At 41.8% G+C, this 22963-nt stretch overlaps 1 protein-coding gene across 2 annotated transcripts; it reads left to right on the top strand.

Annotated features, from left to right (window-relative positions):
- Positions 1–3942: 3942 nt before the first annotated feature.
- On the top strand, positions 3943–22709 carry exoc3l2a (exocyst complex component 3-like 2a). Of its 2 annotated transcripts, XM_074671489.1 has the most exons (13): positions 3943–4161; positions 7298–7866; positions 8911–9131; positions 10741–11485; positions 11582–11696; positions 12584–12694; positions 12826–12926; positions 13042–13152; positions 13250–13385; positions 14473–14595; positions 14691–14846; positions 16760–16881; positions 19542–22709. In XM_074671489.1, exons 2-13 carry the CDS (start codon positions 7322–7324, stop codon positions 19861–19863), a joined length of 2808 nt encoding a protein of 935 aa, XP_074527590.1. In that variant the 5' UTR covers positions 3943–4161; positions 7298–7321; the 3' UTR covers positions 19864–22709. The 2 variants fall into 2 exon arrangements, with proteins under 2 accessions (XP_074527590.1, XP_074527589.1); XM_074671488.1 differs by lacking the exon at positions 3943–4161 and having other exon boundaries at positions 6747–7866.
- The last annotated feature ends 254 nt before the right edge of the window (positions 22710–22963 follow it).

Consider the following 22963-nt stretch of genomic DNA (forward strand, 5'->3'; position numbering starts at 1 on the left):
TATTCTGCAGTGGTCTGTTCAAACTTGAGAGTCTATCAATAAAATGAAGAGTGAAGTTACATTAGCTCTGATTGGTAGATGACTGGTAGAACATAACCAGGATTTATTAACGTTACACATTACCGACACGTCTCACAGCACCAGGCTGTCAGTAGCACCACATATGGACGCCTTCTAAACTACAGTATGAACTGACAGTTTGCTCGTTGTCATGTTAGCCTACAAATATGTCGTAGCACCGGGCTGCTAGCAGTGCTACACTGCCAGCTACTGATGTACGATACAAACTTAAGTTTGCTTGTTGTCACTTTTCAAACTGTAGTGCTACATAACTGTTCTGATTGATACCTTACCTTTATGTGTTGTATCTAGAAAAAAGTTGACTTGCACAAAGAAAATCTGTCCAAAAACAAACAAATGCCTGGTCAAAAGTTATGTCTTTATGGCAGTATGCATGAGACTCCGGGCCAGGAGGTGGTGATGCAGTCCAATTAAATTGGTCCTCCTCATAGCAGCTTTAAGCATGTTTGAAAGTGATGTTTTGCATGTTTGAAATGATGTTGTTGACATAAAAAGTGAGATTCTTTCTTAATAGACACGAAATGGCAAAAAAAAAAAAATTGAGTAACATTTGTTTTTGCTTACTCATTGAGTTATTCAGCTCTGCCTGCAAAAGGTGGGCTGTGTCTCAATTCCTGTATTACACTTATATTTCACAACTGTTTGCTATTTGCACAGCTTCACAGCGCAGTCCAAAGGGTCAAAAAGCCGAGTGCAGAACACTGGACCCTTCTCATCCTCAACGGTCACCATGGTTGCAAATGATGAAGAGAAGAAGAATGCCTGTGATTGGTCGTGAAATGTGGTCTTCATTTATGGTACGTGCAAAACAGCAGTGTTTAAACTGGGAAAACACAACCCTGTAAACATTTGTGCACTTCGCTATTAAGTATGTAGTGTAACGGGTGAAACCGATTTGAGACAGAAGTGATCTTGTTATGGTGAGAGTTACATTAGGGAACAGGAGAGGGCAGCACTGAGTTGATTTGACAACAGCACAGGTCCAGGTGTGTAAGGCAATAAGGAGCTATGGGCTTTATTTAGCGTACCTGGATCAGTGGAGGGGAGATTGTTAAGGTAAGGTATTAGCTAAAACTAATGGTTATGTGTAGCTGTGTGGGCAATGAAATATTTAAATGAAAAATGAATAAATAAAAAAAAAAAAAAAAGAGAGAGCTATGTTGTTCTCTGTCCTTCCTCTTTTGTAAACCCTTTCAAGTTTTGGAAGACTTTGAGAATAAGTACAAATACTTTGGCTAAACAGATATGAAAGAGATATCTTAATCCCTTTTCCTGCACAGGATGAGTGCAAACAGGTATGATTGTGATATTATAGGGAATACATCTGTAAATAAGTTTCAGTATGTGAAAGAAGAAAGAACAACAGACTGTTGAAAAAGCTGTGTCATGACTAGTTATTAAAAAAAGAACTCATTCCTGAGTCTGAATCTCTCCAAACTAAAGGTCGGATGAAAGACTGTGTGAGCAATTTATTGAACAATTTCAGGCCATTTTCTTCATAGCATACTATCTTAGAGTTTGGAAATTTCATTACATACAGTACTTAAAAACATTCAGAGATGTTGTACCCTTCACTCAGGAGAAGAAAGAAACCACCCAGCATGTTATCAGCACTCAACTCATGTCAGAACAACACACACTACTCATGCCTTTTCAGGGAAGACCTGACAAATTTCAGCAAGTCAACACCAAACCACGTTCTTCAGTAGTTGAAGAGTCTGGGTGTTAAACCAGCCTGACCTGTCACTATTGAAAACATTTGTGGCACCATAAAATGAAGAACACCAAAATAGAGACAGTTGAGCAGCTGAAACACTGTTAGACAAGAATGAAACAACATCTCACCATCAAACGTCCAGGAGCTAGTTTCCTTGGTTCCCCAACATGTAGAACAGTGTTGTTACCAAATGGCAACCTCCGGTCTGAAAATATGAAACAATACAGAAGTCCTAAAATCTGGAGTTTGTCTAGTGTCTGCTTGAGGCTGGCTGCAGGAAGGCCAGAAATCACATACACACCAAGCAAAAAGAAAAAAAAAAAACCCAAACAAACAAAACTATCTCAGCAGGTTAGAAGACATTTAAAAAGAGAGTTTGCCCAATCAGAGGCACAGCTCAGCTCATGTGACTGACAGGCACCCATTAACTGTGTAGAGATCCAAAGCCCGCCCCATTTCCAATATGGCCATGCCAGCTGATTTGTTCTAAACTCTGTTTTGGGTGATGTCACAGAGACCACGCCTGTTTATTGTACCATCTGTGGTTGTTACAGAAGAGGAGACGTAACACAATGATAAACAATTCTCTTGCTGGCGTCTATTTAAATTGAGCATTTATTTTTTGTCAGACAATGACATTTCTCAGTTGCCTGTAGAAATGGATGCACCGATATGAAAATTTTTCACACTAGATATCTGCTGATACGATATCCAATGTTGATATTATTGTCATGCCCGATAACGGATGTTTACGGATATCGATTCAAACAACAAAAACAATCTGAGATGATGTGTTGAGGTAGTTCAGAGCGGCACAATCATGATATAATACGACCATGGAGAGGATCAAAAAATGGAGCGCCCAAGATGAAGGCCATCAAAAAAGTATGTTTTGTCTGTTTTTTGGATCAAAAACGGGAAGAGACACATAAAAGACGAGGGTCAGCTCTTCTTAGATAGTTTTGGTGTTTACATAGACATGAAAACCATTTTAGTTCAAGATGCTCTGAAAATGCTGGCAGCTAATGAGTCAATATCAGCCGATACTGATAACATATTGGACGATACAGATATTGATACTAGTATATCGTGCATCCCTACCTGTAGATTCACTGACTTGTATATCTACATCTGTTAATTTTCCTCAAAGTAACTGTACCTTTACAGAACTGGAGTCTTTAAGTGCTTTTTTTCAGCTCCACTTCCTCCTACAACAGCTTAGATGCACTTTCTAATCATGTACAGGACAGGATTAGACAGGAGATGAAAGAGAATCACTTTGTTCATGGTCACTGAAACACAGACCAAAAGCACCTCACAAAGGCTTTAATACCTAATAAAGACAAAATGAAAATTTTGATAGTCTAATTTGAACCCCCACTTGAACTGGTATTTCCTCCTAATTAAAAGGTCTTATACGAACACAACAGTGAGACTCCACCCGTCATCATACACCTGACTGTCCACTAGGGGGCAGGAGAAGCCATATGCTGAATGTAAGGATGTTTAAGGACTCTTTCTCTTGCTGATGTTCTGCTTTGACTGGTAATTTTCTATAACTGCATGCGAGTCAGACACATATGTAGGTACATACACACGCACAAATGGACACACGTGACTCCCATATATCCGTCACTTGTTTTATCTGTTGTTTGTGTGCCTTTAGAGTCCTGCATGGCTTTTCTGACCTTGGAGCTGCTGTAAAGAAAAGACAATATAGCCGAGTGGATGGTCATTTCAGCGCAGGTCAGAGCACCTCAAGTCTTCCGCTGAGGAAAAATCCACGGCTGCTGCTGTAGGAATGGAATCTGGACTCAAGGCCATGGACACTGAATCATCCTGTAACCCAGTATTTCTTATACACTGTCACACACACACACACACACACACACACACACACACACACACACACACACACACACACACACACACACACACACACACACACAGAGTGAGGTTTTATAGCAGACAGAAATGTTAAAACTGCACGGGAATGCTCTGTCCTCCTCTGTCCGTCTGCGGTACAGTTAATGCAATTAGTGCAATTATAAAGGTCCCCAGTGTGTGTGTGTGAGTGTTTGTGTGTGTATGTGGGAGGGTTTGGGGGGGTCCATGGCGTAGGATGGGGTAGAGAGGACGGGACGGGCCTTTCCTCAGGAAAACATATCACCTTCCATCACAATAGAGCCCGTCAGGAAACCACAGGCAGCCACATTGCTCTCTTGAGTCACCGAGTACTTTCAGACACGCTCTCACACTCATCAGTCATACACACATGCACACACTCCACAGCCTGGCAGCCCGCACAGACAGCACACTCCAGGATGACATTGTGCTGACAGACTGCAAGGAGATCTCATCAGGTGAGTCTCAGTCTCTGAATCCAGAAAAAAGTCCTTGACTTTGGGCTCAAATGCTTTTAAATGTATTTCTTGAAACATGTGGCTTCTTTCAGGAATACTATCAGAGTTTATCATTTTTTTGTGCCCATCAAGGAGGTTATGTTTGCTTTTTTTTCCTGTGTCATGAAGCCAATTAGAATTCAACACCAGAACATTTGTTGTGCTCCTTAATTAGATTTGATATGTTTTTGTCATTGATAGGGTTTTAAAAAAATTGTGTAACCCCATTAATTTTGTAACATAAGAAAACCAATCATAGTTTATTGTGGGACATTCTCAGCATCCTGTTGTGTAAAGACCTCTTAATGATGTCTGCTCTCTTCATATCACCTATTGTTTGCTCCAGAAGATGTTTTGCTTTGGAGGGGGGGGGTCGTAAACTCCTTCACAGCCGTTTGCAAATGTTTTCCTGTCGTGCACTTTTCTGAGATATCTGATCGACAGTAAAAGTGGAGGTAACAAGGAGTTCCAGCTCAGTGTCTGAGGCTGAGGAAAAACAGAGGAAGAGGAGTTCAAAATGCACGGAACAAAAGTTGAATGCATGAAAATGTAGAGAAAGAAAAAGCTCATGGAGCACGCTTTGACCACTCATTCATGAAAGTGTAAGAGGTAAAGTGGGATCATTTTATGCATATAGGCAAACTGGCACAGTTTGGGTTACAGTTGCAACAAACAGAGTCAATCAAGAGTCATCAAAAAGTAAGTCGAAAAACACAGGTACTCTGAATTTCCCTGAAAATAGAAGACTTATAAAATGTGTGTATTTGTGGTTGACAGTGTCAATACATTCTCCTTCTCTTGGATATTAATGTACCGCTTCACATAGAGACAAAATAATCCTAAAGTCAATACTTAACAGTTATTGCATGATTTCAGTAGAAGAAGCAGAGACATTTTTTGGAGTCCCTTAAATACTTGAAATCAGTAATCTGAACTTTTTAGACTCAATCTGCTCAGTGGACAGCAGCAGGACACTGTGTTGACACCGGGAAACAAAGCGTTGTGGAAATGTCGTTGAGAAAAGAAAACAAGCCTAAAATAGACTTGAAACATTGGTTTTATGAGGCTGGCTTCAAAAGAAGCAGTGATTCATAAGTTTGAGTTTTCATCATTTAAATGTCCAGTTAGATCATTTAAGAATGAATATTATCCTGCATTGTATTTTTTATTATTACATACTGTAAATTCAGGGAGGTACAGCCCTATATGTACTCAGAGCATGGTGAAGTGGCTTTGGTGTTTTAAATCAGAAACAGAAATACTTTATTCAATCCCGAAAAAACCTTTGGATTATAATTAAAGTAAGAATGTGAAAAAGGAATAAATCAATACCAGTAAGTATAAAATCTAAAGCAGTGGAGATAAGAACACAGTTTTTCTCCTTAAAAGTTTGAATTTAGCATTTTTGTGCTGACTAAAGCAGCATCCAAGCCCCTAAACTGACTGTAGAGCCCCGCAGAGGCAGGGGCGTCCCAGTCTTGATTTCATCTTCACCTTAGTCTGTAAAACTAGTCTTCAGAATATTGGTATGAGGGCGTGTAGGCTTCCTAACTGAGCACAAACTGTAACAAGCGGGGATGCTTTAATGTCGATGCCAAGGACGTTGCTAACTGGACCAACATACCAAGCATTTTACACAACGTGTTATTCACAATGTCGGTAGACCTTCCTGTGAGTGACAGTGAGGGACAGTACAGTTATTAGAGCGTCCTGTGTACAAAGCCTGAAATGATGTAACAAATCCTGTCCTACTTTCCAAGGTGAAGGCTTTTAGTCTGTTCTCCTTTGAAGCTCTGTTAAAGAAACCATCACCCAGCTCAAAACCAAAGGAACTGCCTCAGTAGGGTAGAGATAATGCGCCGTTAGACATGGGTGAAGACAAGTTCACATGCTTCAAACCCATCCTCAAAGTTTACTGACGTGCTCATGGGAACACAGAAACAGTTATTGTTGATTCTCTCCATCCAGACTCTTAATAATGTTGTGATAACTCTAAATGCTTTCCTGAGTTAGATATAAGGAGTAAACTTCAGACTTCAGCTCTCTATCTGATTGACTATCATCCAAAGTTATGAAATACCACCTATTGTATTCCCTTTTGTATGTTTTTTTTATCCTGGAGCACACAGGAGACACGTTTTTAGGACATGCTTACGAAATGTTGACCCGTCATTGTTTGGCAAACTTAAGTCCAGAACTGATGACTCAAAACAGATGCACTGAAAACTATGTAATCATTATGTGCCATCCCTGTGAGCATCATCAGTGAAAACAGGATGGTGAATTGAGATTTTTTATCACAATATTAGATAAAAAAAAGAAAACCTCATCGGAGACATTTAAAAATCTGTACTGGTTTCACCATATACCCCCTTGTAAAGTTCCACACATGTGACATTTTTAGGTTGGATTTGAACAAAATACCATTAACTGTATGTTTGAATTTTGCTTCCCCCAAAAAAACTGAAAGAAAAAAAAAGAGCAGAAATAGAATTCTCCAGATTATGTAAAGTAAGAAAAAGTTTTATTGTAATTTGCATGTAAAACTGTTGGCCCATTTAAGAAGAAAAAACAGCAACAACCAGACTTACTGGACTCCACGAAGTGAGCACAAGTTGGTCAGAGCAGCCGATTATTTTGCTTTTCTTTAATTTAAAGTTAATACTGTTGAAGACATCCATCATTGGCTCAGTAAACGGTGGAGGAGTTTCCTTGCGCTTGTTCTCTTGCTTCATTCACGTAATTCCTGTGCAATAAATATTATTTACATAAGGCACGTGTAAACACGACAATATTTTGAGCACATGTTTCCTATTTGCGTAGTGAAGTGCGTTACATAACTGTGTGAGAGGATGTTTTAGATTCTGGTTATATAAACCGTCTGATGGATGAGGAGCCAAAATCGTCTCTGCCAAAAGTCATAAGTTCAACTTCCAGCGTCACATTTCAGACCTTTGCACCGGAATTATCAATGGAGTGATTCATTCTTTTGTTTGAGGTCTACAATAGTTTTGATAATCAGATGATGCTTTTAACCTTTTGACCTTCGACCAACTAATACCTGGTTAATTAATCTGACGTTATCTTTATGTTTCAGTTTGTTAAAGAATCAGTTGTAACCATGCCCATTCTGAAGAAACTCCCAGGACGGTCTAAGAGCTGCCATGAGTTCCCCAGAGTCAACGGAGAACTGATCCTCCCCCGGCTGGACCTGGACCTAAGGGACCTGAATGACCTGAATGATCTCAAGGAGCTGAATGACCTCAAGGACCTGAACAAGAGCCTGAACCCATTCGATGATGTGGATCTGGATGACGACGAGAGGAATGAAGGGGACATGGGCCTCATCATGGGGGAGGTCAGGGGTAACCTCCAGCTCAGGTCCTCCCGTGATGGTGAAGAGGAGGAGAACGAGGTGAACGCAGAGAGGCATGGTGCCGGGAACCCTAAAGGGAAGCCTCTGAAGGGGACTCTGGAGCGGATCTGTGGATCATCGCCTCTGAAAACCCTTGGGAAACTTGGGAAGGGGCTTCGCATATCAGGACGCAATGTATGGGGGCACAACACTCCTCACTATAGTCCAGGAGACTCAAACACGCTCCCGCATGGGAAGGAGAAAAAGAAAGGAATACGCAGGAGCTCTGAAGGAATTATGACCCTACTAAGGTAAGGAGAAGTGAGGAGGAAGAGGAGTCAAAGTCTTAAAAGATTTACGAATCGTTTGTCATAATTTCTGAGGGCTTTCGGAGTCTGACCTGAGATACCTTAATAAGAACACTGTACAGAATTAAAAGCTGTTACTCAGTTCCAGGCCAAAATCTAGAATTCATTGCATACATTACATAAAAAAGTGGCAACCTGCATTGTTTAAAAGGATGACAGTGTGAAAGAGAAAACTGCAGTTTTTTGAGTGTCCACTTGAGGCTCGCCTAAAACACCCATGATAAAAAAATGCCTCTCTGCAGATGGAATAAACACATTTATAGCCTAATACAATGTGCTACGACTATATCAGCAACAAAATTTGAACCTTTTTTTTTGTACCAGGCTGTAAACATGCCTTCTTAATTGCACTGCCAAACTAATCTATGCTCATAATTAAGCAGTTAAAATAACATGAAAGGGTTGAATGATTTTTTTTAATGCGCATCCTATGGTCCAAAAACCACAGTTTAAGAAAGTGGTAACCAATAAATATTGGAAAGATTGAAAAAATAAACAAACAAAAAAACATCCAGTGAAATCAGTAGAACTCTTTCACCCTCAGGAAATACCAGTTAAGTAACAATCACTGCATGAATAAGAGACGGGAGGCCTGTGAGGACAGCTGGGCTCTGTGAATGTGAGGAGTCAACCTCCAGCTCTTAGAGGGGACAACCTGAGTGCTGTAGCTCAATAATAGAACAGCCTATAGTGTGCTTATTTCCTGCAGAGTTATGTAATGTGTTATAGTAACTTGTAGATAAACGGAACCTCTTTTGTTTGTCGTTGACATGTTGTGTTCCTGCTGAATGGGGCTATATTTAGGAACAGTTACAGATGTGTGAATGCGTTACATTCCAAACATAGCTGCTAACAAGGCAAACTGTCCAATACAAACAGTAAGTCCTATTGTGAGCCCAGGGGTGCATACGTAACTTGATGTTATGTATTCTTACAAGCTGCGGTCATTCATGGTGTTTCTTTCTGCTGTGTGTCTGCATTTTACAGGTTCACAGGTCGACGTAAAGAGGAGCGCAGAGAGAGCCTGCCATGTGGAAACCTGTGCGCTGACAATGAGGTGGAGGCTTCCAGGCGGCCCTCCTTCCTCAGGATGGTCAGTCTGGGCAAGCTGAAGAGGGAGTCAATGTCAGACAAGGCATCCTCCCAGGAGGCTGACGAGGAAAGCGTTGAAGAGGAGCCGGTGGTGAAAGCCAGAGAGCCCCTCTCAGGTAACAGACAAGTCGAGAAGTGAAATCTGGATCAGACTGAACCTAATTTGGATGGAGGAGTCAAATGCTATACTTGAGTAAGAAGTGCAGATATCATATCAGGAAAAAAACTTTTTGAATTTGACGAGTGAATTTTTGTTACTTGTTAGTAAACAACCTTCAAACTTGGCTCCCCCTCCTTGGCTCAGTGCCAGCGGCAGCCCACACCCACTGCCTCTCTACATGAACACACTCACTAGCACAGCAAACACCTGTGGCATCATGTTTCTACGTGAGAACCATGGACCTGACTGGGCATGTTAGCACAAGCTAATCAATGGTTTATTTGACACATACGTGGTTTGTGGAAATCTAGCTCGAAACGCTCTTTGTTCCAAACTGCTCCCCAAGTGCCAGAAAGCAAGTGGAAGTCAAGCCAAGCTTCATCCTTATTTAGGAAAAAGCTCTACGGACTTTACCTTTAAGGACTGGTAGATTTGCTTGCAAGTGCAAACAACCTTACATAATTCAAGTATCAAAAGTGAAAGTGGCTGAAGGTTGTGCGTACATCACACCCCTCTCCCTCAATCAGTGCATTAATTTTCCTTTGTCAGTATCAAGCAGCAAGTTCTGATGTTAAAAATTGTGGCAAATGCTGAAGTGCAAATAAGCTGCAATTCCTCAACTGTCCACTAAAGGCTAGCTCCAAAAGTTGAGGAGCCCCAGTTTGAGCCATGTTAGAAAGACCATTTATCCAGCCGACACACCAACAACCTAATAAACCCACAATTTTGGCTGTTTGAATCGATTACGTATTAGTGCACATGGCACACTTAAGGTTTTGTTTTTAAATATTTCTATACGTATTGAGGTTATACAAAGGGATAATACTGGACTTCAAAATGTCCCAAAAACAGTGACTGACATCACACAAACTACATGTTTTTTTTACAGTCTATGGTTTGGTCATGATTTTAACTTACCTTTCTCTTTTGTCTTTTTTTATTCTTCTTCAAAATTTCACAGCAATATATCTTCAAAATATGCCTCTTACATTTACTGCTGATTTAATAACATCCTCTGATTTTTTTATTCTCAAAACAAAAAGTGGAAAGTGCTAGAGATATACAAACTCAAGTGAAATAGAAACCATCTTTCATCTGCTGATTTATCTCACTTTTGCACCAGTTTTTTTCCTCCCAAATCAACAACAGAAACCACACCAAGGTAGACCTAAAAAAAAATCTTGGAGCATGATGCATCCTTTGCAAGGAGTTTCAATTACATTAGATAAACTTGTGCGTCCTGATTAAGCCTCAGCAGCACTTCCTCCTTATCCTAGACAACTCTCTGATGAGGCTGAGAGGTCCCAAGGTCCCTGAGTCACTGGGTTCAATCACCACCAGACTGTGAAATCAGGAAATGACTGCACTTCCTCCAGCCTCTGAGGTTCCTCTAGATAGAAGTTCAACCAAGCTACCGTTCACAGACTCCACAGGGGAGCTCCTGAGAATAGAAGAATGAGCAACAACAGCTTTATCTGTCAGACACATGTAGCGCTACCCAGTACAAATAAAAACAGGCACTCATGAGCCATTTATCACATTTTTTTTTAACTTGCTCCCCACAGTACTGGAGATCCTGCAGCTGGTCAATCACAGAGACCTTCTCCTGGCTGACACACACATCCAGGAGCTGGAGCGGGAGTGTGAGCTGCTGTCTCTGCTTCCAAGTACATCTTCTCCAAGCCTCACTCCAACCCTTAGTCCCAGCCCGCCTCCTGGCATCATGTCCTCCTTATCCTTAGAAGAATCCCTCAGCTCTAATGCAACTCTGGATTCAAGCAGGCGTAAAGCCAAGGATGTGGAGCTCCTGTACGAGGCCCTGCAGAGGGAGATGTGGGATGTGGTACGGGAATCTCTCCGCCAACCAAGCGCTGGGCCCAACCTCGGGCTGGTGGTGCTGGTGATCCAGCAGGAGGAGCATGCTGACGCTGCCTGGGCTCTGAGAGAGGAGACAAAACTGGAGCGAGAGGCTCCTCAGGTGCAGCCCAGCCATCGTCCCAGGCGACTGAAGATGAAGTGGAGGCAGGCTGTGGCGGAGGCTGCAGACTGGAGCTTACCCCATCAGGTGGACACCCAGGCGGGCCAGCTGGCGTCATACCTGGAGCGACTGAGAAGTCGGATGGTGGATGACCTGGATGCAGCGAGGAGGAATGCTGTGTCTATTTACCCAGAGGAGTTTGCTGCCTTCCAGGTCTATGTGGAAAGTTACCATCGAGCTGTAGCCAAACGCCTTCGAACCATCACCAGCGGCCCGCTACAGATCACAGACGTCTACTCCCTGCTGGACTGGTTCTACAACATCTACAACAGGTAGGGTATCATCTCTTTGGACTGATGAAGTTTTAAACTGAAACAACAGACCTGAAATCTGAACTTGTTAGGTAATCACCTGTGTTTATCTCATAGGGATGTCCTGGGAACCATCAGCACAACAACACCAATCAGTTACTCTCCACTGGAGCCCATTCTGCCCCAAGGCACGGTGGACAGGCTGGAGCAAGACTGCATCAGTATCGTTCAGGTAAGTTACCTCAGCGCTGTTCTTTAAGAAACTGGATGGTATACATCGGTCGTTTCAGTTATTGGCATAAAAAAGGCTGTTTTGCAGATCTTTGCAAAAGCAGCGTTGAAAAACACACACACAGAAGGGGTTAAAAAGATGTATAAATGTACAATGTACCTGAGATGTCATAGTTCATGGACCATATTCAAAGCAACAGGTGTGTCATTTTGGCAACTGTTTTTTAACCCAGAGAAAGTCATGTCTGGCCTGGTAAGAATATACACTTTTATGTTGATCTTTATTGTTCTATGGTAACTACTTTTCATTACAATAAAAAAGTAAAAAAAAACTACCTTCCTGGTTGCCTGTGATTTGATTGAGGTCTAAAGGCCAAGACAAGTTGTTCTGCTGCTATGTCAAAGAGTGCCCTGTATACTGCAAGACCTTTACCATCAGGCCCATGCCTAAAGGCACCCAGAGGCTACACTGCCTCACTCTCAAGAAAACCTACTAAAGTAGCTTTTCAACTGCAGGAATATTCTCCAAACTCTGGGCTTTTCGACCACAGGAACTGGGACTTATTTGAAGTTCTGGGGTAATTGATCTGCCCCTTGGAGTGGCATTCCTTGGGGTTCCTGTTGGTTTCAGGAACTAAAAGTCCCAAGAACTTCTGGAAGAAAAACATCTTAAATATAAAAATGTATTTATGGGAATTACTTTATCAAAACATTGGTTACCGTGGTTAAAATGCTCTAAGCACCCACTTTAGGTTTCCTGTAGGGGAAACATAACTTGATATTTTCAGCAGGATGTGGATTCAATGGAAGATCTGCAGGTTGAGGGAAATTCTTCGTTTTAAGGAGCTTCTCACACTCATTTTGCTGAATTCATTCTGTGACTTTCAGGAAAAGGTGACAGTGGAGCTGATCCAGCTTCTGGATGAAGAGGAGAGACGATGGGCCCAAACTCTGCACATAGAAGAATTTCAGACCCATCTGGCACGCTCAGTCATCCAGGTACATGAACACCTCATTTTCACAATGAAATACTTCTCAGAAAAAGACCTTATTTATTATTCTAGTATAATAAACTATAGCACTTGTTCATGATGTAACTGTCTAATCCATGATGTTTGTTGTGATTCCAGAGAATAAAGTTGGACCTGGACAGATCTACATCTGTGAACCAGTTTCTTGGAGCGAGAGTGGCCCGCTGTAGTCTCATTGGACTGGCAGATTTCCTTTACAAGTGAGTAGATGCTTCAAGAAAGGATTCAAATCAGGAAGAAGGAAGAATTATTGATCTCATTCAAGCAAATATTTCTTCTGCAACACGCCTGTTCTAATAAAACCTCTGCCTCCAGTTTCCAGAAGAAGGTCGAGATGTTTCATGAGACTCAGGCAGAATTTGGAGATCGAGGAGATGGATATGTTTCCAGGACCATCGCTCTGGTCAACTGTTGCCCTCCTCTCAGGTGAGCAACCACTTATTTGACTGGATTGATTCAAATTTATTAACTTTAAAGTGTTTTAGATGTGGAAAGTTTAGCTCATATCTCATGTATCCTTCAGGTCCTTGGTAGAGCGCTGCAGGCAGTGTGACCCACAGTGCAGCGAGGAGTCGGCCCAGAGAGCTAACTCATCCCTGGACAGGATCCTCAACCAGTCAGTGAGGGTGCTTTGTGACAGACTGTTTGACCACATCAGGGTACGTCAACCTCATCAGCTGTCCTTCAACCAGACTCACACCACGAGCAAGAATTATAAGATTCAGCCACAGCACCATCGCTTCAAAACTTGTACACTGAACTCTGCATCAGCATGATATCAGTGTTTCAGTGTTTAAAGATGTTTTTAGAGGCTCTTTTCAAAAGTTGCATGCTCACACATTTTCCTCTTTGCATCAGACATACAGAGTTAAGTGGTGGTGAAGGGAGGGTCCAAACAAACACTATTTTGTACCGTGTGATGGCAGATGAAGTAAAAGAGACAGGCGCTATATTGCCTTTTCTTTTCTTTTTTTTTTGCAGTACTGCATGTGAAAGTACAGGTGTGGACGTCTTTAGCTTTATTTTCTAAAAAAAAAAAAAAAAGAGCTTTTTTTGTTGGTAATCCTGTTAGGTCATGCTCCTACTTTAGGTTGTGTGATGTAAACATTACATCTCTGCCTGCTCATTTAGTGTGAGTATCCCAGAATGTTAGGTTACATTTTTGGGCTTTTACAGGTTTGTGTGGGAAAAGGGCTGCAGGTTTGAATTAAACCTTGGTCGCACACTTGAGGACTATATCCACTGTACAATGGGTACTTGACTTCAACACTAGGCTAAACCAGGGCTTTCATTCCCAACTTACTGCAAAAGTTGCAAAAGGGTCTGGAAGAAAGGGCCCAGATAAAGTCATGGTGACCATTTGGGTGTTTGCATTTGCCCTTTTATCATTTGTGATGCTGGATAAATGTTTGAATAACTTTGCAAAGTATAACAGACTTGTCTTGAATAGGCAGGGCAACAGGGGACAAAGGTACACATCCTACTTATTCTCCTCAGTTAAGACAGGACTTAAACAAAGATGACCCCAAAACTTAGTGAGGATAGAAATGATTTTCTTTAAGTAATAATGGACACCAAATAGTATGTGCTTGTCTCAAACTTTTTTTCTCTGGAGTTTTCCAGTTGACCGTTTTCTTTGCTTTAAGTGCCTACAACCAGTGCAATAAGCCCAATGGTCCTTAACAGGAACTAAACTTGTGTATTTGTGAGAACTGTTGTTCATGAGTTGGTTCGTTCTCATTGCAGCCCTTCTTTGACAAACTGATCAAGAGAAAATGGTTGAACAACACAGAGGCATTTGAAGCCATCGAAGCCAGCATCAAACAGCACTTCAAGAAGTTCAGGAGGATGGACCCTCCACCGTATCAGGTAATGCAGAGCACACAAACACACACACGGTGACTTACATGTTTTTTTATTCTTCTACACTTCTTCACCCAATGATTATTACAAACCACGTACAGACTCTGGTGGGTGAGGTGCACCGTAGGGTCCTGGTGGAGTACGTCAGAGCCATAATGCGAGGACGGGTCATCTGCACATCTTCTAAGATGAGGAAGAGGATGGCAATCCGTCTGCAAGATGAAGCCAAACAGCTTAAAGGACTCTTCAAGGATCTGGTGAGTCTTTTCTCTATCAGTGTTTGTTGCACATTTAGGCAAAGCAGAGCTTCACCACTTTTCCTGAATGACTGATTCTTAGAGCTGGCACAGGGGATGCAGAGTGTGAAGGCTGTGAATGGAGCCTGACCCTCAAACTTCCCAGGTCAGGAGTAACTCATACAGTGTTGATACAGTGAGCTCTGAGAAATGGCTGCCATCAGTGGGATGAAGATGGATGGACTACGCTTACGTTAGCACTTGCCGGAGCAGGGGAAGAGTTTGTAAAACATCCAGGCCTGACAGCCTGGCATTTGCCCCCTTTTCTGCGAGGAGTTCAAACAAGTGTCCGTCACCTCGGCTGACAACAGGAAGCCGCTGTGTTCAGAAGGAACTTCCTGTTCCTGTCAGCTGGCCAGCTTTGATGTGGCTCTGGGATGGCCTTGATGGCCTTTTTTTCTGCAGAGGAGAGGGAAGAAGTGTCTCTGGAAACTGGAAGCTTGTGGGTGGGAGGTGGGGTTGACTTTTTAATGGCTGTCTAAAAAAGACGTTGTTATATTTAGAGAATGCCAGGCCAAAGAATCCTGCTTTCTTCTTCCGCTGTGTGTGAAGGAACAACAGGACCTAGAAAAACAGAGGTGGGGTTTTGTTTTCCACCCAGAAATCATCTTAATGTTTGGCCTCTGGCCTGAAGAGGCGTTAATCTGAGCCTCCCCTGAAGGTTTGATTGTTCACTGTGCGTCCTGGCTTATCTTAAAATTCCAGTTATCAGTAGAAGAATAGTGAGATAGATGTAGTGCAGTGATTTTATGTTAGTCTAACAGAAAATAAGCCTCTGTATGTCCTCAGTAAACAATTCTTGCATGCATTTAAGTATTCTTTGTGTGTCACCTTTGTTAGCTTCTGATGATTTCTGTAACACAAAAGTAAAAACAAGAGACCTGACAACAGACAGGAGGGGACTTCCAGCTTCTGTCTTCCTTTGGTCCTCTAATTGATTGCACTTTTCCAGCCCTTTTCTCTGGCTCTTGGACAGACCCAAGGTTGCTATTTTTGTTTTCTCTCTGGAGGCACCTTGCCAAAGTGACCTTGCATTAGCATCATGTCGGTTTCTTTCAAAAGCAACCCATTTCAAACAACAGCGCATAACAAAAAAGTCACTGGATAGTGGAATTTCTCTCTCCGGATGTTGTCCGTCACATCAAGTATGCAGGGCATGCATTCGAGCAAAACTACCTGTGATTGACAAGTCGCTTCCACGGCGGTCTGCCAACCAGGATAGAGACTAAACAATGGGTATTTACCCAATCGTCTAAATATGGTAACTATTGGCTTAAAAGACAGCATAATGTCGGGAAAACACTGAACAATGAGGTTCAGAACATGGGTTGAATATATTTTTCATTAAGACCTACAGTGCTGCTGCATAGCAACTCTTACAATTTTAACAGGTGGCCACTCATTCAGAGCTTCAAGAGGAGAAACATAAGCTCCAGTATTCCTCTCATTCTCTCCACTTAGTATGACATTTTTCGAAACTTATTAGATTTACGCTTTAAATAACTTGCTTAATCACAGACTATGGGAAATGTTTTTATAGTGCCACCATGAATCATCAAGAGAAACTTGTATGGAGAGGGCAGGAAAGGGTGCTGGCAGGTGAGGAGAAGTCCTGATTTGCTGGAAATAGGCTGGAAGTCAAACCTGAAGTGTATAAACATATTTAGTAAGTGTGTCAGACAAAATTAGTGACATAAACTGTTCAGGTCCTTATGACACCTTTAGGTGACATCGTGGTGGTCATATCCACCACAAGTTACTTTTTTTTTTTAATCAGAGAGCAGAAATCGATGACAAGTTTGAACTTTTTTGTAAAATTATTTTTGCATGCTAAATGTGTTCTCTCTGTGTTTTTGTCTCATGCATGTCTTCAGGAATCGAGTTCCTCCTGGTTGGACAGCGTCATCAGCCACCTTGCTGACATCATCCTGCTGGAGGACACTCCTTCTATCCAGATGGAGGTTGCTGTGCTGGTCAAAGAGTTTCCAGATATTCGGTAGGGGCTTTAACAAATTATCAGAGTTGGGACATATTTATTGCAACCAGGATGCATCTATAAAAACAGATATTCACTGCACTGTACCCTCAAAGGTCCCATTTGCTTTTCTGCTTACTGCTACACATTCATAGTGCTGTTTTTGGCCGAAAGCCAGAGTGAAGAAAAATGTAAAAGCATGGATGTTTTTTTTTGTCACAATGGATCAAAACAAGGAAAAGAAGCGCGGAAACATATCTACATTAACTCTGCTATTTTTGGAGCAGAGTGCGGGTCTGTTTTGAGAATGGATGAGGCTGAGAGGCCTCATGGGGGGAGTCCCAGCCACTCGGGCTGTTTGTGTTAAGATTAAGACTCAGGTGACGGTTGGCAACCTACGACCGCGTGTGACGCACTACCCTCAGAGGAGCAGACAGGAAGCTGCTGCCGAGTACTTCCTGTTCCTGCCACCCTGCAGGAGACAGACTGGTGCCACACTTGGAATCAAAGGGGGAGAGGTGTGGGGAGGAGAGCAAAACGTAGTAGTTCAGACCTGCAGACATGCTAACTCACTGCTTGGCTCACCCCTTTTGTTTACTGTATGGCATCCCCTGCTGGTATTTTTGGAGATCAAAGGCTGCTGACCTTCCTTGAGTCCATTCATGAACAAATGGCTGTATCTACACATGGGTATTTAATCAATCCCCTAAACACACAGCTCTGCTTGAGCCTTGTTGATGAGTAAACAGTCATGTAACAGTGCGAAAATCAGGTCACAGTGTCACATGGTGGAATTTTCTCAACCTAGGTTTTGTGTGAGTGAACTCTATTTACCAAAACTCACACCAGCTGATTCCTTTTAGTCTATCATTTCAATAGCCTCTCTGTTTGTCTTTCTTTGTTCATTTTTTTTAAAGATAGACACATGTTTAAGTTGTGTATTCTTATCTTTGGTGAGCCCAAAGATGTCAGCCAATTGTATTAGTAAACTAAGTGCACAGCAGAATCTGTTTACTGTAGAAATTGAGATTGGAATAAAGAACAGTCTTCTAATGATTTAGAAATATAAGTAAACATTTTCTTTTGAAGTTTATGATTTAATTCTTTAGTTTCCAGTCCTCTTGAAAAATCTTAAAAACAACCTACCAACACCTCGCCTTTCTTATTAAAGGGGCTGTGAGGAGTTTGAAAGTGATCTTGAAAAAGTCTCCCTTCTAGATATATGCCTGATCACAACCCACCACCAGTATTGCTGGCTACAAGTTATTTAAAATTGCTGCTTCTTAGCGTCTTGATCAGGTCGAGCAAGACCAGATTGATTTACAGCTCGTCTAGGTCTGTATGACAATGCCACGCCAACATATGAAAATGAGTAGTGAGAAGAGATAAAACACAGAGACCTGTTTCATTTTTATGACTAATTTTGTAGTGATGGTGGACACAGGAGCCAAACTGTCGGACAGAAAAAGCACAGAGGAGCAGAAGAAAGCTAAAAGGGAGAGTGATACAGCCTGAGCTAAAGGCTAATTAGCCATAAAGGCTAATTAGCCTTTAGCTCAGGCTGTATCACTCTATAACACAGGGACCAAGCTGTTTGTGCTAATGTTCATTCCAGCCCACAGTCAGCAGTTATTCTGCAGTGGTCTGTTCAAACTTGAGAGTCTATCAATAAAATAAAGAGTGAGGTTACGTTAGCTCTGATTGGTAGATGACTGGCAGGACATAGCTAACCAGGATTTACTAACGTTACACATTACAGACATGTCTTAGAGCACCGGGCTGCTAACTGCGCTAAATATAAATGGCTACTAAACTATGTACAAACTTACAGTCTTTACTTTTTGTCACATTAGCCTACAGATACGTTGGAGCACTGCAGATGTTGCTAACATATATCAAACTGCTACATCGTTTGCTTGATGTCATGTTTCAAACTGTAGCGCTACGTAATTTTACTAATAAATACCTTACCACGGTGCGTTGTATATAGTAGAAAGTTGTCTTGAACAAAGAAAATTAGTTTCAATCCAATCTCCATTTAATTCTTAAAACAAACACACGTCTGGCTAAAAGTACTTTACGACAGAGTGCGGAGACTCTGGACCATAAGGTGGCGATGGAGTGTTTTTAAAACAGATCCTTCTCACAGCATCTTTAAATTCACAAAAAAATAAAAAAAATAATGAAGAAACCTCTCCAGGTAGAGACTTGTAATCTCCTCGAACATGTTTTGCGTTGCAGTAGAAGCCACGCTTAGGGGTTATTTGTACCTTTTATGATACCTGTGGATGTGATAGTGATTGTAAAGTATTACCTGGTCCCAGTTTTTTGTCAAAGACTTCAGTTAAAAATGGAACAAGAAATGAGAAACAACAACAAACACATTTAAACTGTTTCCTCGTGTGTAAAGATTCAGCAGTTTGTTATTACAGGCCTCAAACTAATCCATTTAAGTTTTGTTTTTCCATATGTACACTGATAACGAAACACCATCATGGCTTGGGGTTACTTTCTCAGAAAGTGGAACTAAATTTACTCCTGTTTCCCAGAAACATCTGCTATGACTCAAAGAGAAGTGATTCTCATTTAGAGACATTGCAACCTTTGACGACACCAAACAGACCTGATTTCCATTAACACCAGTCTGCCCCTCTTCCTCTCTGCATCCTTCCTTCCCACAGGAAGAAGCACGTCTCCACCCTGCTCAACATACGGGGCATGATGCGGCAGGCAGAGCGCCAAGAGATCCTCAACATCGTCAAAGACTTTGAGTGCCGCAGTGCCCTCATGAGCCGGGACCACGCCCTCTTTTCTGACATCCCCATCACCTCGGAGGTTCACTGCATCAGCCTGGGTCTCCTCCGCCTCGCCATGACCATCACTAACTGGTTCTCAGAGCAACGTCTGAGGATTAACCGCAGGACCAGTGCCAGAAATGCAGCGCCTCATCCTGCTGAGGGCCAGAACATGGAGGACGTGAATAAACCGCACAGGGAAGACTAGCTGTTGCATTCAGAGTGAAGATACTGATGAGATGTACATGCACCTTGATGAAAGACTGATTGTACCATGTATTGCTACCAGCCACTTAAAGAGACTTGACCTCAGGTACTGCACGTACTGTACACACTCTGGCTTCCTGATCTTTCCCACCTTTCGATGTGCATTCTTAACAGAAATGTGAAACAGGCTGTGTGACTTTATAAGTTTTAGTATGTTGGTGTTGAACTTCAGAAGTAGATAAGTGGTATTAAGCAGAGTTTGGCAAGCTAATGAAGCTAGTGTCCATCATCCAGGACTCTGTGCTAATCCTGCCCAACAAGGTAAAGTTAAGTCTGGTAGATTATCAGTGACTCTAAAAGTACAAATAGATGTTAAATGATTAAAAACACAGTTAATCTAATTTTGCTGTTTAGACTATTACTCCAGACGGTTTGGGCTTGGCTGATCAGACTTGGACTGACATGATCTTGGCTCCCCACACAACTGACTCTGTGAAATACAGTACCCTGCAACTAAATGCAACTCAGACAATTTTGTTTCTAATGAAAATGAAATAAATCCCCCTTCTATGCACAGAGTGACCAAAAGCATCAGGACTCTGAGATGATGGAGACCAAGCTTTGCAAGCTGTAGGAGCATCATCGTGTATGTGTGTGGAGCATAGGTGTAGCAGGGATGAGTGAGAAGGAAGTTGTTTTAGAGGGACCGCCTTGTGGTGTGAGTTTGCTGTGATTTGTGTGATGAATCAATCATCAGGCTGTTGGCTGATTACAGGCGGGGCGTATGATTTTTGTGTCCCGTATGAACTGACATGACACTCACCTTCTGTGTAGCTGCAGAAATAAATGCCCTCTGCCATGTTGATGCATTAAAAATGATCTCGCATGGGACAGCTAGTTTTTACACAGTTAAACCAGATAAAATCTACATCCTGTTTGTACTTATTTATGAAATTACAGCACAGTTTACCATCTCAGGCATCACTATGGGTTGTGATACAGTGTTACCATTGTCCCACTTAAAATTTTAAATCCTCAAACTACTGACTGTATATTGATATGGGCAGCACACTGACCTCTCCTTCCATTGTGTGTTGACATAATGTGCTGGTTCACAGAACTGATCAGGCTAGTCAAGCCAAGTTGGTTATGAATTCACACCTTTTTCACCCAGAACATGTATTTGAGTTTATAAAAAGACAAAGGACCTACCACGTAGGTACACTCTACAATTGAACAGGTCATTGTTTCAATTGAAGGTCAATCAAAAGTTTAATACAATGTTTGTTACATTTTCTTTCCTCTATCTTCCTCTGTTTTGATAATCTGGTAAATAACACAGAGTGAGCTTCATTTATCATCATAAAGTCAATAGTTTGTTAATGTAACATAAGTTATTCAAAGTAAACCTCAGAAAAATAAGCTTACACATAAATCAGTAAAATATAAATTAACTATCATGAGAGAAACCTTGTTTGAGGAAAATGTATTTAATCTTTTCTTTTCCTCCACCTCCATTGCAGCCAGTCACCAGGGGGAGCTCCATACATTTCAGCTTCACATAGACTGGCTGTGCTGCCCAGTTAATGCCTCAACCCTAAGCTAGCATGAAGATGATGATGTAGCCTCTGAGTCATGAGTGTTGAGGTCCTACGGCCAACATTTCTGTATCCCGAGCTCTGCCTTTGTTTATAGTCTCATAAGAAACCGGGAACACGAGAATGAAAACTGTGTCAAGGAATTATGTCCAAAATTGGGTGTTTCAACTTCACACAGTAGGAGCCTTCTGGAATGTCACAGGATGATTAAAAACAAAACTGGGCATTAAAAATAAGTCATGTACATTCAGATTCTGCTTTTCTTACACAGGATCTTTAAACAGAAGTTGTTGCTAGAGCAGAGGGAGTCACACAGGGAGCCCATAGGCTGTAGTCACACAGCTCTGTCTTAGGGGCTGTTTCCACGACAACGATTTTAGGGTGAAACGCACAAGTTTTTTTGCGTTTCAGTCTGCTATTTACACGGAAACGGCGTTTCAGCCGACCTTTGCAAACTTTTAAAAATGGCCTCCAGAGTGGGATTTTTCTGAAACGCTCTTGACACCGTTGCTGTGTAAACAGTAAGCTGGCGTTTTAAGTGGAAACGCTGACATCACACTCTGCCTCGTGCGAGCATTCAACAGGACAACAGTACCGTTGTCACAACCGTCGCGAACTACCGTGTTGTGCTGCTCAATCTACTGTGTCTGCTGACTGTCTCTTCACTTTTTAACTTGGTATTTCCCAATACACCAGATGACCGGCTCAACTCTACTTCGGTGACAAGACAGTTATGGCACCACCCACAGGCCTGGCATGCTTACTACAGCGTTTCAGTCCATCAGCATTTCCGTGTAAACGCAGATTTTTTTTCACTGTGTTTTCACTGTGTTTTAGCGTTTTCAGATGAAACGTTGTCGTGTAAACGGGGCCTTAGCCTGTCAGATGTCATGCTGCTCTGTTTCTGTCAGTCTTCTCAGCTTTTAAAAAGAGGTTTAGAAAGTTTGAAGCTTGTCCTGGTTCTTCCCCATCACTGATACTCACCACTCAACAAGAGTCTTGACTATCCTGAAAATGTAACTTTGTTGTCTCTCTTGCCTTTTCTGCTCCACTCCTCTGCAGAAATAACTCTTCACAGACAGTTCAATATGATTTAAGAAGTTGTTCTTTTTAAACTGTATTTACCCAATCATATAAACCCATTCTCTGGTATATAGTCCATATGTATGTAAGGATATACTGTTTGGAAATGTAAATGTGTTGAACTCTTACTGTGAATGAAATGGATCTGTTGCTGGAAACATAAATAAAAGCCCATTGACTGGGTAGACTGAAGAGATCAGCTGCTCTGTTGTTCTGTCTATAAATACAGTGCTGTGTTTGTCAGGGGGAAATACATACTGTCATGGGTAATTTCCACTCATACGAATGGAAGTGTTATTGTACAGTGGTATTTTTCTAACTTCAAACTTCGGAAGTTTTGGCCCCTGAATATGGGAGTGCCATTTAAACAATGCACTGCAAAAGACACTTTAAGAAACGGACGAGGGTCTGAGAGTCTGA

The sequence above is a fragment of the Halichoeres trimaculatus genome, unplaced genomic scaffold (genome assembly GCF_033239565.1).
Source record: "Halichoeres trimaculatus isolate MK-OKI-2021-1 unplaced genomic scaffold, fHalTri1.1 fHalTri1_scaffold_6, whole genome shotgun sequence".
NCBI classification, from domain to species: domain Eukaryota; kingdom Metazoa; phylum Chordata; class Actinopteri; order Labriformes; family Labridae; genus Halichoeres; species Halichoeres trimaculatus.

Coding starts and splice junctions, on each gene's coding strand:
- exoc3l2a (XM_074671488.1), top strand. CDS start 7,289: ATGTTTCAGTTTGTTAAAGAATCAGTTGTAACCATGCCCATTCTGAAG. Junction 11,486..11,581: donor TTCTACAACATCTACAACAG/GTAGGGTATCAT, acceptor TTTATCTCATAG/GGATGTCCTGGGAACCATCA. Junction 16,882..19,541: donor AAAGAGTTTCCAGATATTCG/GTAGGGGCTTTA, acceptor TCCTTCCCACAG/GAAGAAGCACGTCTCCACCC.